General features: G+C 41.4%; 2 protein-coding genes across 2 annotated transcripts in view; one reads left to right on the top strand and one right to left on the bottom strand.

Moving 5' to 3' along the window:
- The first annotated feature begins 2,595 nt into the window (after nucleotides 1-2,595).
- Nucleotides 2,596-17,220, top strand: part of poc1a (POC1 centriolar protein A) — a 34,840-nt gene continuing 20,215 nt past the window's right edge. The window contains exons 1-9 of the mRNA XM_068711729.1: nucleotides 2,596-2,767; nucleotides 5,987-6,071; nucleotides 6,203-6,374; nucleotides 6,619-6,798; nucleotides 7,037-7,144; nucleotides 7,675-7,790; nucleotides 9,411-9,544; nucleotides 12,947-13,015; nucleotides 13,370-13,519. Coding sequence (XP_068567830.1) covers nucleotides 2,753-2,767; nucleotides 5,987-6,071; nucleotides 6,203-6,374; nucleotides 6,619-6,798; nucleotides 7,037-7,144; nucleotides 7,675-7,790; nucleotides 9,411-9,544; nucleotides 12,947-13,015; nucleotides 13,370-13,519 — 1,029 coding nt within the window. The 5' untranslated portion in view covers nucleotides 2,596-2,752. The remainder of the gene's footprint in view (nucleotides 2,768-5,986; nucleotides 6,072-6,202; nucleotides 6,375-6,618; nucleotides 6,799-7,036; nucleotides 7,145-7,674; nucleotides 7,791-9,410; nucleotides 9,545-12,946; nucleotides 13,016-13,369; nucleotides 13,520-17,220) is intronic.
- Nucleotides 4,097-4,889, bottom strand: b9d2 (B9 domain containing 2). Its single transcript, XM_068711727.1, has one exon. It carries the CDS (start codon nucleotides 4,773-4,775, stop codon nucleotides 4,248-4,250), a length of 528 nt encoding a protein of 175 aa, XP_068567828.1. The 5' UTR covers nucleotides 4,776-4,889; the 3' UTR covers nucleotides 4,097-4,247.

Genomic DNA, 17,220 nt, shown 5'->3' with positions numbered 1-17,220 from the left:
CTATGACTCGAAACTCAAAGTTTAAGACATGGGGCTTGAGTCAGGACTTGAGTGCAAAGACTTGAGACCTCATTGTGACTTGGTACCACCTCTGCTCTATACCTAACATACAGAGTATTCTTTATGCTTTTTGACATACATATACAACGACAGAAAAACGTATTGCTCTTGGTGAAAGTTGACAGCAAGAGAGATAAGATTAGAGCTCTTTGCAGGTTTAAACAGCCGTCATAAATTACTCGAAGACTCCTACTGATAAAATAAATAACATCAAAAACATCCTCTCTTACTGAAAAGGAAACAGTGTGTCTGTGGACCAAGCCCAGATTTATTTCCAGGTAAGTATATCCTCCTTACCTTCAACACACAATGGCCTTGAGCAGAGACACTTTGGACTCTTTAAGATAATCAGGGAGATTTGAATGTTTGGTTGCTGCTTAAGTGTGTCAACCTCTGCCTGGAAAAGAAAATATTCCCTGTGTGTGTGCGTGTGTGTGGTGTGTTATTTAATGACAACCCTACAGTCATTTTTCAGCTATGAATCAGTAGCTGTGGTTAATAGGATTCCCGTTCATCAGTCTGTTTTACTTCCTCTTTCCTTGTCCTGATCATACTGGAAACGACCATCAGACATTTGAAGTATTCCCATTAAAATGATTATGTTATTGATGGGTTGCATTGTCTTGATTTGCACTGCAGTGCAGAAAGGGTGCAGCGTGTTTAGAATTACTGTAACTTGACAAGAGGATAAACCCAAGGGTGTGCCTCATGCAGGTTGTATAATTAACTGTAAACAAAATAGATGTGAGGCCGGCAGAAGGTGAAATGTGTTTCTTAATGTATTTCTTCCGTAAATCCATTTGATTTAATCAAAACGGTGCCCTGCTTTTTATTAGATTACAGTATGTTGGCAAAATTATTGACGCTCCTATTGGGTTGAACAAGAATTTCCATCTTCAGTGTGCAACAAACAGGGTTGACATTGACTCACACGCAACATGGTTTGTAAAAGGAAGTAAATATCTTTAAAAAAGGAGAGAATGAAGCTTAACAAAAGCCTGATCTGAAAAGGTTCAGTGGGTTTTGAAAATACATTTTGATAACAACATCTGCTCAAGGCTTTCCATGTATCCCCAAGCAAATATCGAACTTCTTTGAATATTTCATTAACTTTGTAGATAGTCTGGCTCTTGTGCTACCAGGTGAAAAGCAGCCAGTTTTTGTGAATACATCCTAAAACAGAAACATGACTATGGTGTGTAAACAATATGAAAACAAGATAATTACAACCGGTCATATGAGGTAACGAAAGGAACTTATAAAAGGTATTTGTGGCATGAATTGTTGTGACACAGCGGCCATCCACTTGAAATGGCCCACAAGGGATTTGATTAATGAAAGGGTTTGTTTTGACATTGAATAGGTCAACAGAGTGCACTATATAATGATGGAATTATCCTTGAAATAACACACTATAATACTTACATCAGTTTTTGTCTGACTATGCAGTTTTGCTTACTGTTTCCACCTGCATACAGTGTGCTGATTTCATTCTGAGTTATGACATATTTAGACGTCTCTAATTGCCGGGCCATATCTAATAAAACAAACAAGATTACACTTCAGACAAAGTGACCTGATTTGACTTTTATACAACGAGGTTAACTATGGTGACAATACGATATACCTTTGCATAGGTGATACACAAGGCTTTATTACCAACCAGGAAGCCCGAAAGCTCCAGGCTTAAAAGTGTTTCAACTGATTTGTGCAATTATACATTTGGGAATATGCACCACTAAAGCACAATATGAACTGACACAATAAGGGCCTTACAGTGGGTCTTGCTTTATCACCATGATTGTGAGGACAGAGAACTGTTGTCAAAATACATTTTTTTTCAGTGCAGCTTGGCTAACAGCAGTGGTGGATACTCCACTACAAGTAATAGTCCTGCATTAACAATTGTACCAAAGTAAAAGCAAAGAAGAGTCTGCATATATAACATATACTAATGGTATCAAAGTAGGTATCAAAGTAAAGTAGGAAGTATAACGTGGAATGAAATGGAATTGAAGTGCTTCAAATGTGTTTTTTAACAGTCCTTGTACAAATGTGTATCAATATCAGCCTGGGTGATAGCTAAAGCCCATCGCATATTCTCTTATTGCATGAAAAAAAAAAACATTCTGTTTCAATCCGAGACAATTTTCATATCGTTTCAAGGACTTAATAAATTAATTTGCTATAAAACTCTATTTTCCACTTCCTTGACACGATCACTACAGACTGAATGGTAGATTTCTAACGGTGCTACACTGCTGACACCTAGCGGTAATGGTGCGTCACTACAATTCAAAATGAAAGTTTTCAGTCGAATATCTAGATGGATTAATACCATAATAAACTCTTAATTGCTCAGATTTGTTATACCTCTACCATATTATCTCTCTGATATCGACGTTTTACTTTTACACATAAACGTTATCAACGGTAAATGTACAACTTTCCCTTTAAGGAATCCGACCAGACGCTCAGCGCCCAATCGCGGCGCGTAAACTGAACTTTGTTGTTGTCAGCAACCACCAGCTCATATAGCTGTAAGCTAACGTTAGACGACCAAAGAGCTAACTGCCCAGTTTATTTTTCTCATTCAACCGCAACAGAGAAGTAGACTTCAGTCACATTTCGGTTGTAACGGTCGTTTTCCACCGGCTGTTTGTCTCCTAACGTTCTCGTTAGATTAGGAAAGATGACTTCTTCACCGGTGAGTGTACGTTAAGTTAGCTGTATGGCTGAAGTTGGTTTCGCTGTGCACTAGTAAAAGTCGATAGAAGCGATAAAGAGACATTTTTAGATGATATGGGAACTTTTTCCTCACACGGGTTGATCATAAACGAGGGTTATGTTTCCCCTGGTGTTATGTGGCCTGGGCGAAATGTCTCGTAAAGTTATTTCAGATACTGTTTTGAGTTAGAGGGGGCTCTGTGATTAATGTATTTATGGTCCAAATAGGTCACAAATGAATGAAAGGGAATTATGTCACAGATGTGCAAATGTATTTTTTCAGGAAAAAAAACGACTCTTGCAACAACAACAACAAAACACTATGACAAATAATAAGTCTGTAGTTTTGTGTTTCAAGTGAATTACTGTGCTGTCTGCCACGCTTTCATTGCAACCTATTCCTTCACACTTGTGTAGTAAACATAGCATGTAATCATGACATTCACATAGTCTGTATGTTCGATAATACTACTGAGAGTTTTTATAGGTGTCATATTAAGGTTGTAATTACAGATTTGATAGTAATTCTGCTTTTGTAGCAGACAGACACCCATAGCTTGGGATGGAGGGGAATGAATGAGAAGGTGCATGGTGATGAATAGAGCAGTGAAGTGGGAGATGGTATATGTTGGATGCATGGGTTCATAAAGTGCTTTTGTTTGTCTCTGTAGAGTGTTAGGTGACTGCACATTGGAGCATTCCCAATACCTGGATGCACATGAAACTATTCCTGTTAAACTATGAGCACAAATGTTGAGCACATTATTTAGCTTGCCCATGCAGATACCATCTATAGACCTTGTTAAGTACAGTCAGCATCTTGAGTCAATTTGTCATAAATATTTTGACAACTATAGTGCACTTTGGCTCTAATAACACCCTGGATCATGCCTGACTTGTATGCTCACAGCTGGCCACAACTTAACTCCTCTGATGCTCCTATTTAATGCGTTGAGTAGTAGCCTATCAAGGTAATTTACCCACCCTGGGTGCCTCATAATCAATAGGTTTTCTCATCAATCAAGGTCAGTTTTTTTTAAATACACAAAATATTAAAGAAAGTTAAATATGAGTTATGTAGTGTGATGTGATGCTGGGGTCTTTGACTTCTTTCTTTAGGACCAGACACTTTGAATATTACATTTGAAATACATGTTAAGAATGTTCTAGGTATTTACTGTACAATGAAGATAAATATGATCCATAATTGAGAATGAACTGGTTACTTTGCATCCATTTACTACAACCACTGCTAATCCCAGCTAACATTGGGAGAAAGTGGATACTCACATATCAACAAGGAACCAACTTCGTTAAGACGATACTTTATTTATTTACATTATCTAGCGTTAGTATAATATAAAAACAACACCAACGCAATTTAGAAAAGTACAAAAAAAATGTTACTACAAACATAAAATCCCCCTCAATTCCCCAAAGTTTTGTTTTATGTCACAGAGTTAACTCTCGACGCCATATTTGTCAAAGTGTCTCATGACGATGCCTAGCTCCAGCTCCACCGTCCCCATGGCCTCGGTGTGCAGCCTGTATCTGTCCGCCCCGCTGTAGATGAGGTCCGGGCTGCGGAGCTGCGGTCCTCCGCCGACAAACATTTGCGCCAGCTGCTCCTGCCATGAGCCGAGCGGCCTCCAGGTCGCACAGTTTATCCGGTGGTGTCCGGGGCTAGACGGGACGTGGCAGTACCCGTAACCGTACAACTCGCAGCGGCCGAAAGAGTCCTGGTGCCACACCTGGAGGTGAAGCTTTGGCCAGCCCTGGAGTCCCTTAGTCGCGTAGTGCAGATCGATGGGGTGACTCCAGTACGCCATGTCTCCTGTCTGGGGGACATCCACCTGGGTCTGACCCTCCTTCAACCCGGACAGGAGACGCCATGCTCCTCCCGTGTGGACTCCCCATTTGCAAAATAGACTGTTCTGCGGGAAACCAGTGGCCCCAACGATCTGGCCTATAATGTGGAGCTCCGCCATGATACAAATGTCCCCTTACACACAAACATGCAGCACCGAGAGCCCTTTCTAGTCTTTCCCCGAGTTTAACCGCTAGTTTAGCGGCTAGCAGAGACTAGCGCCACAGCTCTCGTCTCCTTGGTTACTTAGCCTGCTGCAAACTCGGCCGTTTTTTCACCCTGATTGTAGTTTCTCAGGCAGCACTTCCTGTTACAATGTCAACATGTCATGCATCATTGAATGGCATTTAGACACATAAAGTTCAACATTTGCAAATTTGAGGTCTATTTTTTGCAACTCCATGCCAGATGTATAGCTAATTTGACTATAGCTAAGTTATTGCAATGGTACAAATTTGATAACCGCTGCCTGGCAGGACAAGCGGAGGGCGTAAAGTTGAGGGCTTTACGTTTGACGTGCTTCCTAGTTTGGCATCGTTTATGAAATAAAAGATGTGAATTGGAGAGAATAAGACATCGCTACGTGTTATAAATAAACCAGTGACGACGACTGAATTCAACTTCACTGCAAGCCTCAAAACGAGGGTTAATTTGTTGGTGTCTCTAGGAATTTAATCAAGCTTTGGAGTCTAGAAACAAATGAAACAGCGCCACCTCACGGCAGTAGTACGTCTATATTTTGTGGCAGAAAATGCACTAATGTGGTTTAAAATATTTTTTGGGGGTTTGGGACTGTTTTTCATCAATAAGTTCAAATTCTTGTGGAACACTTGCAGTTTATGATAAACCACAGAACGGCACCGGAAATCCTTTCTTCCTGCGGAAATCAGGTTTTTTTAAACCATCAAATATGGAAGTAATGGGCCTTCATCACATTGCTATAAAATGAAAAGCACTAGTATTATTAATACCATTTGCTATAACTCGTGCTTTTCAAGTGTCCCAGTATGTCATTGCAGTTTAACAGTGAGCCAGCATACACATACAAAACCAGGAGCACAGAAACTGAACCCAGCCATCTTTCATTTTATTATCAACACCTGCGCTTCTTCCTTCTGTGACACTAAAATACTTTAGTTAAAATACCCTGTGTCTGAGTGAACAAACACTTTTGGCGACATAATGCTAAATTCTCAGTAGCATTTTTATTGTTTAATTGTTTTAATTGTCATTATTTGATTTAGCCATGACTATCTAATGTTATTGAGAAATACTTTGAAACAAGCTTTTAATATGTGGCTGCTGTAACCTGTCTCTCTGTTCTCCATCTAGTCGGATCCAACTCTAGAAAGACATTTCAAGGGCCACAGGGACAAAGTTACGAGTGTGGACTTGAGCTGCAACATGAAACAGATTGGTAACTGCTACTTCATTTTACTCTTTGTCTGTGGCCAGATCATTTGCTGCACCTGCTTGCTGTTTGTCTGCATGGTAGGATTTCTACACAATGTGCTCAGTTCACACTCCTGTGCTCCCTTCCTCTCCCAGCCACAGGCTCTATGGACTCCTCTGTGATGATCTGGAACATGAAACCTCAGATGCGAGCGTATCGTTTTGATGGACACAAAGACGCTGTCACTTCTGTTCAGTTCTCTCCCTCTGGCCACCTGGTGGCCTCTGCCTCCAGAGACAAGACTGTTCGCCTTTGGGTGCCAAGCATGTGAGTTTGGAAGTATTCCACCTTATCCTTTTGATTACATATCTATCATTTCTCATTATTATTGTTCTGCACTGGAAAGCTTTCACAAAGGACAATGACGCTGACTCATAAAAGCAACAAAACTAGACAGTTGTACAGAATCTCCTGCTTTTGCCAACACAGAAGAAGGCACACATTTCAGAGCACCCACTTGTTTTTGGTAATTTGTTTAAAACGTTGTCTCTGTGTTTGTGTGTTTGTACAGGAAGGCTGAGTCAACAGCGTTCAGGGCTCACACGGCCACCGTGCGCAGCGTGAACTTTTCTGGTGACGGACAGAATCTGGTCACAGCCTCTGACGACAAGACCATCAAAGTGTGGACTGTCCACAGGCAAAAGTTTCTCTTCTCTCTCAACCAGCACATGAATTGGGTCCGCTGTGCCAAGTACGACGCACACACACACACACACACACACACACACACACACACACAAGCATACCGTTTTTGCAGTTAGATATTGCTGGCTGCTGCAGTTATTTCTATTGTTTGTTGTTTGTACATATACTGTAGATAGATTCCATACATTTCATTGTTTCACAACTTTGATGAATACATGTCACTTGTAAAAACTGAAGCTGAAGACGTAGTTTTTGATCTAGAATTTTCAACAAATCTTTTGCAGATTTTCTCCAGATGATCGTTTGATTGTGTCGTCCAGTGATGATAAGACTATAAAGCTGTGGGACAAGAATAGCAGAGAGTGTATTCATTCTTTCTATGAACATGCTGGGTGAGCAGTTTAAACCGAATTAAAAGAAAAAGTTTTGGTAAAATATGGATAACAAATGTTGTGATGTGTGTGTGTGTGAAAGAATTGCAGTAAGTAAACAAATTAATATTTTTTTTTTGTCAGTGTTTCTTCTGGTATTGTTTTTAAATGTTGAGCGTTTAGAGCATTATTTACTGAGTGTAATTTTTTTATTTTTTTTATTAGGCTTACATTTACACTGTTGTTTCAGTAACAACAACTGAAAAAGGCTGCAGATTCAATGTGTTCTGTCTAAATCACTGTAAACCAAGGCACTGAACATCCACTCATTCATCACAGACTTTTCTAAAAGCATCAGCTAGAAGCCTCAAGTGTTTTTGAATTGTTTTAAGAGCAGAAAACATCTCTGGTGGGTGTTTCCAACTAATATTTTAGATCAAATGTTTACCGTTAGTTATTATTTATTTATATTAGTTACATTCATTTCATGTACTGTAAAAGCTTGGCCAAAGACCTAATTTCATTAAATGTCATGTTTTCTTTCTCCCAAGTTATGCGAACCATGTGGATTTCCATCCCAGTGGAACATGCATCGCTGCAGCCGGTACTGACAACTCTGTGAAGGTGTGGGACATCAGATCACATAAGATGCTGCAGCACTACCAAGGTAAAGACAGTGACAGGAAGTATTTAGTTTATACTGATGCCATTTGAACATTATGGCAAAACCACAATTTGAAATCAATCACTTTCATATCTTTAATGCAAAGTCATTCATTTATCTAATAAACATTAATGGAAGCATTTACTACATTTTTTTTTTTTAAAACCTTATAACACTTAGTTTTGTCACTTTTGATGCCTTATAGATATTATATTTATAGAAGCTTTATATTTAAACAACACAGGTGAGCTTTACGTACTTTTAGAATATACTGGATCCCTAACACAGTAAAAGCACTTCCAAAAAGACAGGCCAGTGTTTGTGTTTGGGAGGAAAATGTCTTGACCTTATATGGCAAAAACTCAGAGTATTGTCATCCACTCCCCCACAGCTAAAGCAAAGCCTCACCTTTAAACACTGTGACAAATTCAGCAATTGAGGGAAATAACACCGAGATCAAATTACGCTTTAAAGCTCCCGATTAAAGTGGTAATCAAGAGACTTTGCATATTCAATAAGCCAAATGTTGATGCCTTTTGTCAGTGTGCCTCTCGGTCTGATTGTTCTAATCAGCTCTCTTAAATGGATTTGAGTTGTGAGATCTAATAATGGATAATCACATCTGTCTGAGGAGATGGGGCATGAAGATAAAAGCTTTTCCTCTCCTCTCAGGGCTTCACTTTCACAGGGCTTCATTTTACATACTGTTAATCACCAATTGTGCCAGCCTAAAGTGTGGAATTGTGGTTAAAATATGGTGTTGTTACTGTTGGATACCCATGATTACTTATCCATTTTAGTCATTAGGTGGTTCATTTAGCTGGCTTTGATTTAATTGGGGGTGTTTCCCTTGCTCTCTATCCTTGTATGACCCTAAGACTTACCCAAATATTACATCCTCCTGCTCCCAGTATAGTTTGATGCTTCCTCTCAGCATACTTTTTGCAGCTATAGGTGTCGGAATATATTACATATGTCATAGCATCTTGCAGCCAGCAGAGGGACCACTTGGCTCGTTGAACGTCTTGCTGTCCTCTCATTTGTCTCAGTGAGAACCCGGTCACCAGACGGTAGATTCATTTCAGGTCCGGGGAAGTTTTGATTAGCTGCTATGGGCTGCTATACTCGTCGTATTGATACGTACGAATAAGTACCTGATGTTCAGCCATTCTCAAGTTACACAGCAACTGAGGCGTTGTGATGTAGAGCAGCAGTGCACTTCAGTGGGGTCCAGGCAACCTTATCAGCAAGCATCTGGCCTGCTGAAGTGTCCTTGAGCCAGACTCTGAACTCTTGAACGCAGCATAGGTGCTGGTATACAACCGTCATTGTCCCCTGACATCTAATTTCAGAGGGGTATGGGAAAGGACTAACAGTGGTTTTGGGTGATATTTAATATTCATAACATAGATAATTCTCAAAAGTTACATTTCTTTAAATTGCATCAAAGTCATTGTTATTGTCACAATCATTTAAATCCTAATGTTGATTAATTCCATGCTATTTAACAGGCAGTTGAACATGTAAACAATGTGATTTTTTTTTTTGATCGCACACACAGTTAGTTCAGAGTAGCACAATGTCTGTTCTGGTCCTATCATAAAGTTTGTGTGTGTTTTCCAGCCCACAGTGGGGTGGTGAACAGCTTGTCTTTCCACCCGGCGGGTCATTTCCTCATAACTGCGTCCAGCGATTCCACGATGAAGATACTGGACCTTGTAGAGGGCAAGCTACTGTATACACTGCACGGACACCAGGTAGACACAACGCACACACACACACACACACACACACACACAGTTCAGATATCATACTCAGATATGAAACTGCGCAGTTTAAACCCAGTCATGATCACGATAGTTCGTGTCTGTAGTCTGCTCTGCTGCTCCTCAGTGTGTGTATTACTGTGTGTGTTTGATGTGGACAGTTATGTGTGTGTGTGTGTGTGTGTGTGTGTGTGTGTGTGTGTGTGTGTGTGTGTGTTTGTCGTCTCCTTTGTGCATGTTGGAGTCTGTAAAGTGTGCGAGAGTGTGCGTGTGAGGCCTTTTTTTTGTATATGGTGTATTTTAGTACTTGCCAGGCGAGCGGGCAGCCCACTCATGATGATTCATCTCAGGGTTGTTGGAAGGAAACAGAACTGTGTTCCTGCCTCCGTTCCTCAGGATCCTCTCCTCCTCTTCTTCTTCTCTTCCTCCTCCTCCTCTCTTGTTTCCTTCCCATGCTTTTTCTCTGACTTACACACTCCTCTCCGTGTGTTCTGGCGATGTTATAGTATAGCCGCCATCATTGTGAACCTAATTTTCCTCCCTTGTCCTCCTCTATTAGCTCCCACCTCTGATGTACTCACATGTTGGCCGGCCGGACTAGTCGGCCGGACGGCTCACTGACTGTATCTGTTTGTTTGAACAGCTGATGGACTGGCTTGCTGGCTAGTTGTGGAAATCAGTGACGTGCCAATACCACATGTGGTCCGTCTGTTTATCTATCCCTCTGTACAGGTTGTCTGTCTCTCATTTCTGTCTCTTTTTTGGTTCGTTTCACCCATGCTTCTCTTCAAGCCCTTGCCAAGACTCTTCTCTTTGTCAAGATGAAAAAGCGCGCTCCCCCCCCCCCCCCTTCTCGCTTCACACCTCCAAATGTGTCATCTCCTTCACTTTGTCTCCATTTCTGTTGTTGTTCTTCGCCAATCCTTTCGTGCTGGGAGCTCTCAGGGTGTTAATGGCCCCTCCAGTCGCAACGCTTGAAAATGGGAGAGACCCCCATCTGTTCAGTGTTGGTGTGTAGGTTGTGTTTATGTGTCTGCTTGTCTGTGTCTGTGCGCGAACTGTATGTGAAAACACTCTGAGGCTCTGAGGGAATGTTTTTTTTTTCTGTTGGATCTGTCAAACGTGTTGTTTACCTTGCCTCAGGCGTTACCTGCTTACCTGGCTGGGTAGAATCAGCCTAATTTAGGTTCATTTCTCTCTCTGCTCCACTGTCTGACAACTGACGGTATGATCCAAAACGTTTTCATGAAGAAAGTCCTCAACTCCACGTTTAGCTTTTAAAGCACGGAAGAGATTACATGCTTCCGTTTTTACATATTTCTATGCACTCCTGCTTGAAGCTGGTTATAGGGTGGGACATGTCAGGTGAAAGTAAGTATGGCAAAGAGAGTCTATGATAAGATTTGATTGGTTAGAATCTCAAAATTGACCATATCTATTGCCTCTCAACGGCTCTTAACATGGCTAGAAGCTAACGGTGCAAACAGCGCTAGCAGTGCAAACAACAACAACAACAACAACAACAACAGTGCTGACAGAGCTAACAGTGTTTACCTGACAGTGTGATTGGCTATTTCCACCGCATGAAAGCAGTGCAGAGCCGCTGTCGTGAGCTAGCCACTGGGGCATGCTCACATGCACTAACATGCACTAACATGCACTACTCGCTTGGCTATGTCAACAAAGCACAGAGAAGCTCTGATTACAACACACATAGAGGGAGAGTGACTTCATTCTCTGCTACGGTAGACATTACTCCACTATATCTTTACACAGCAAATAGCTGTTTGCTGCAATATTAATGCTCTGAATATTTAATATAGAACCTTTAATATGCTATTGAGTGTAATATGTGTGTATAGGGGCGGGAAAGGGCAGAATTTGCTCTCTCTCTCTCTCTCTCTCTCTCTCTCTCTCTCTCTCTCTCTCTGTGTGTGTGTGTGTGTGTGTGTGTGTGTGTGTGTGTGTGTGTGTGGCCATGGCATGTGCCAGCCTGGCAGCAGGCATTAGTCAGAGCAGACAGAACATGCTGTCTGTCAGACTGCCGCGTTGCCATAGAGACAACTGTCTGCTTCTCTCAGGTGCTTCTGGGAAACCATTCCTCACCCAAACCAGCCTGTCTGGGTGCCAGCCGCAGGACACACAGCTCCCATTTTCTTCCCAGCAGCCTCCTTGTCGGTGTCTTTCCCCTTCTTTTGTTTGTCCTCTCCTTCATCCTCTCTTTGAACACAGTCAGAGGGCTCAGGCTGCAATCATTCACCCCATTTTGAATTGTGAGGGAGAGAAAAGAAAGACCTGCGCTCCAGGTTCATACAAGCTCACACACACACACACACACACACACACACACACACACACACACACACACACACACACACACACACACGTGTCATGTCAAAGTCCTGACATCAGCAGGTGATCCTTTTTTGCCTCCGACCATGTGTGACCTCACCTCACCTGGGTCTCTGCTTCCTGTTATAATTGCTCTGCCACATCTCCACATGCCCCCCCCCCCCCCCCCCCCTCCTCCACAAACATGAAAACTCGCACACGTGCAAGAGCTTCAGCTCTGACTGAGCATAAAGACAAAGGAGAACGGTTTCCTAAATGCTTTGAGTTACAGACACAGAAGTGCTTAATCCTTTCCAGCTCTCTTCTCGTCACTCTTGTGTAATATTTAATAAGTGTGTGTTTTTGTGTTTTGTTCATTTTTGTAGTGTTTTCTTGGCCCCATATTTAACATGAACTCCTACACTTTCACTGCAGCTATATTGCTTGGCAGAAAAGAAACATTTTTAATTATTCATATATTCCAAAGGTACTATATGTGGGGTTTGAAAATGAATGAATGGGCTGAATGAAACCCACCATTTTCACAGGGATTGCTTCATTATTTTATTTTTGTACGGCTGCAACTATCAATTATTTGTATTATTGATTAATTGTACTATTTGTATTATTGATCTATTCATTGTTTTGTCTGTGAATTGTCTGACCAAGAGTCCAAAAACCGACAGATATTCAGTTTGTTATCACACACAACAAAGACAAGAAGCAAATGCTCACAGCTGAGTAGCTAATGTTTGTCCTTTGTGCTTGGAAATGTACTCAAAAGATTAAGCAGTCATCAAATTAGCTGCTGATAAATTGACCGAGGGTTTTAGCTCGCTTCATGGGATTTGCTCCAGATTACTACAGCATAGACCTGGCAGTGCTTTATGTATATTTTTATTTTTCCAAGCAAAAATGGACATAGCAACAATAACATTACTTTTCTTTTCAACTTGAATGAACAGCTAATAGTTTCAGGATGCTTCTCTTTGTGATAAAGAGAAGACTATGATGATCTGATTATGCTGTATTGTCACCTGCATGTCTTTGTCTTCGCTCCAGGGTCCAGTGACCGGTGTTGCCTTCTCCAGCACTGGAGAGTACTTTGCCTCTGGAGGTTCTGATGAACAGGTGAGGACTTGGTCTGCTAACCGATCCTAAGACATTGAATCGATATAGTCCATTGACTGGCCATATTATGTGCCTCCTTCATACCACTGACGGTGATATTGATGGGTATATTGACAGTTTAATTTTATTCATCCAAGATGGGCCCCTTGGGATTTATTATATCTTCTCTAAGGGGATCCTGGCCAAAACGGCAGCATCAAAATTTCACACATAAAAGAAACAAGTAACAGACTTAAATCAAACAACACATTACATCAACGATTTAGCAGCGTCATTCATTAGAGCTTCTTTTTTTGTCATTGTTTGTATATTAGATCATTGTGGAATAAGCAATGATTTGTATTCACCTTACAGGTGATGGTGTGGAAGAGTAACTTTGAGTGTGCTGGAGGCAGTGATGGTGTCAGGCTGCAACACGGAACTACTTCCAGCTTGCAGGCTCGAGCAGCCGGCTCCTCGGCTCAGCTCTCCTTTGACTCGCATCCATCTGCTCTCCGCAGCGAGGTGAGTTCAGACAGCTGGAGACAACCACAGCAAACCGACAGCAAATCTGCTTTGATATCCCATTTATATCCAGCATTTTATATGCAGTTATTTTTTTTATCCAAGACACAAACACACAACATATATCCTTTCCTTGCCCTCACACACTTAACCCTTTACATGCACAAATTGCTAGGGTTAGTTAATACATCTATACCTAGTGTCCTCATCAGGAAACCTCTAGAGCAGGGCTCACTTTTCAGCTATTGTCAAAATGAGTTTCTTTCTGACATCAACTTTTGTCAGGTAGCATTGTTTCAGTAGATTTTTATTTATCTATTTATTTTGGCATTTTCTGTTTTATTGGATACTTTGACAGTGAGGATTCAGATTGGATGTTATTGCAGTCATTTGGTATGCATCTTGCCGAATGGACTCGTGTGAATGGACATGCTTTACATTCACCCATTCATCCTGTTGGAGAGGCTGCCATACACGGTGCTTCTTGCTCATCACATTCTAGTCTAATCATTCACACACTCTAAAGTCTTTGGGAGCAACTTGGGGTTCAATATCTTGCTCAAGGACACTTCAACATGCGGACTGGTGGAGCTCGGGATCAAACAGCCCATCTTCCGATTAGTGGACGACCCGCTTCAACTCCTTAGTCACAGCTGCCCCATCTTAGCCACTAAATCACCAGGACGCTTCATATTTCAGTTGATTTTGCTGTTTTAAAATGTTTTAGGTTGATTATAGCACTATGTGATCATCCGGAACTTTCTGATTTCAAGCCCATGGACAACATAGAAATGATTTCGACATTCGTAGAGGTTTACCGGTCGTGCCACTAAAATATATTTTTTTTTTCCTGAGGGTTGCTCAAGTTCATGAAGACTTCAGAAATATGTAAAAGCAGGGTCATTTTATAGTTTCACCAACAGGGTATACACACACACACACACACACACACACACACACACACACACACACACACACACACACACACACACACACACACACTACACAAACCAAACATAGAGTAAGTCATGCAAATGCACAAGTGCCCCTCCGTTTTTCATGCTGCCAGTGCGGCTGGCTTATTTCCTCCCTGCACATCCTTCCTTTGAAGTCTGCAGTGTGGCCCAAAGCTACTTTCATATCTCTAATGCAGGAAACACCTACCTATTCCTGCATCTACACTTTGACATGGAGGAGGTTTTTTTCCATCTTTCTGACCACATGAAATTATGAAATATTAGTCTCTGCTCAGTTTATGTCCTCAAAAAATATAGAGATATTTTACTGTGCTATAGGTACGTTTTGGATCATGGTAAATTATCAAAATTGAGAACAGTAGCAATGAAGTATGAATGTAACACTTTGGTTACTGCAGTTATTTTGTCTTTTGAATTAGAGTGTGGAAATGAGGCTGGCAGTGATGTATGCCGTAATAGAGTCTTTCGGGGTATCGGCTGATTAATCGACTATCAACTTTTTCCTGCTCCAAACTATCATTTTTATATCGGCCTCTATCGCCTCTATGTCGACCTCCACTCTCCTGATTCTTACTGTTTTTATTTAATTTGACAACTAAGAGGCTTGGACATCCTGGATATTATGAGTCAATAAATGCCAAAGTCAGTTATTAAACTATAAAGAAATATTCAGATGGAAGCCTTCCAGACACTAAAGCTCATTCTGTGGCAGTAATTTAATAGAACATCAGTAGGAGTCTCTACTTGCACTGATTCCACCACACCCTTCTTTGACTGCTGTGTAAATCTCTCCAATAAGAACGTGTAGTTAAGACTGATCGTACATCACAAAAGCTTGAACACTTCATGAAACCTAGTATTCATATTGTAAGTGTGGGTTTACTCCAGGTGTCTCCAGACTAAATGCAAAGCTGCTGTTGTGAGAGTTCAGGCTGATGTATTATCAATAAACACAAACAATAGGAGAAGCAGAGGTTTGGTTATGAAAGGGACTAATGTTCTTTTATAAATATTATTATTATGACTTTTTAACCTCGAAGATAAATGATTAGAAACCAACAGAAAATGAGAGAGTAGTGCAGCTATTAGCGACGTTTAAATATTAAAAGACCTTGTTAGATGTCACACACACACTCTCTCTCATACACACACACACACACACACACACACACACACACACACACACATACACACAAAGAGGACAAGGTGTCACCGGCTGGCTGGGGAACCAATGGTTTGGATTTCGACCGCTTTGACTGCTACAGTGTTACTTACATTAACAAGGGCACAGCAGAGGTCCTCTCTGTCTCATTCTCTCTCACACACACACACACACACACACACACACACACACACACACACCCTCCCTCATATTGATCGCGCTGCTAGAAGTTAAGATTCACCAAAGATGTATAACAAGTAAATTACAGATGTGATTTGTCATGATTTGTCTAATGAAAGATGACGCAGTACAAGCTACGCAAATGGTATGAAGCGGTATACACTTCCTGTCTCTTAAGTGGGCTCGGCCTAATGTATTTATATTTTCTTTTGCTAACATTAAATATTTATAACCATATCAAGCATTACAAAAATGAGTAGGCTATAGGTCGTTTGAGAACGTCAGCTTGACATGTTGACACAGTTTTGTCACAGTTCAGTCATCCAGCCATCAGTAATTTTCCATTGATCCTGCCTCTGCCCCACTCAACCTGTCAGCCACGCCCACCTCGTCAGTTCACTCCACTCACCTGTGCACACAGCTGCCTCTCATCACATGCAATCAGCCCAGCATATAGTCACCAGCTCCACACTCACTCCTTTGCCAGATTGTTCTTTGCCATGCGAGTCTTTCCAGCGTTCTCCTGCCTGTCTTCCCGGTACCGACCTCGCCTGTCCCTGATTCCCTGCTTCATCTGCCTCCTGGTTATTCGACCTAGCCTTCCGTCCCTGACCAAGAACTTTGCCTCTCCTCTCCTGATTCCTGTTTGCCGGTTTCTAAACCGTTTGCCTGTCTGCCGGAGTCTAAGTAAAACGTTGAACTTTCTACCTCTGTCTTCTGAGTCCTTTGTACTGCAATTGGGTCCATACACCACCCGTTACAAGTTTAGACTAGTAATGCTGCGATGTCACCAGACTGACGGTTCAGTGCAAACAGAGAGAAGCGATATCGGTGTGTCGAATACAGAAAATACCACTTTAGTCTAAGAATGTTCAAAATGTATGTGGCTTATGAAAATAGGGTTCAATATTTACTTTGGAGCGAAAGAATTGGTCCTAATCTGTACCCCCTTTCATTTCTCCCATTGGAGTGAATAGTCTCAGGACCTGCTGATGGTCTCTTAAAGGGGCGGGGCATGTGGAGAAACTTAAGTGATACGGGTTCAGGAACACGGTCCCTCAGAAACTTGGCCAACAAGACATCAGATGTTTCAGTATATGCAAGCGTTTAAGCAGCATCAGCTATAAGAAGGTGGTTCTTTCTAACACCTCCTTCGCATTGACTCATTTCCTTTTAAGCGCCTCTTTTGTTCATGCCATCCATGGACCATTTGGGGCTCTTTTTTCTTCTTCTCTGTTTGACTGTGCCTTTCTCTCTCTCGCTGCTGTGATACAGGATTGTAAATTGATTTTAATAGCTTTTCCACTCGACAGCCGTTATTACAGATGTGCCTCAAAGGGTGATTAGAAAATGGCCAGTTGGATCGAGGGGAGAGAAATGAT

Source organism: Cebidichthys violaceus, unplaced genomic scaffold (genome assembly GCF_023349555.1).
Source record: "Cebidichthys violaceus isolate CVI_PGR_0920_01 unplaced genomic scaffold, fCebVio1.0.p SCAF_17, whole genome shotgun sequence".
Taxonomy (NCBI): domain Eukaryota; kingdom Metazoa; phylum Chordata; class Actinopteri; order Perciformes; family Stichaeidae; genus Cebidichthys; species Cebidichthys violaceus.
The sequence above is the reverse complement of the archived record's forward strand: the minus strand, read 5'-3'. Positions and strand labels throughout refer to the sequence as shown.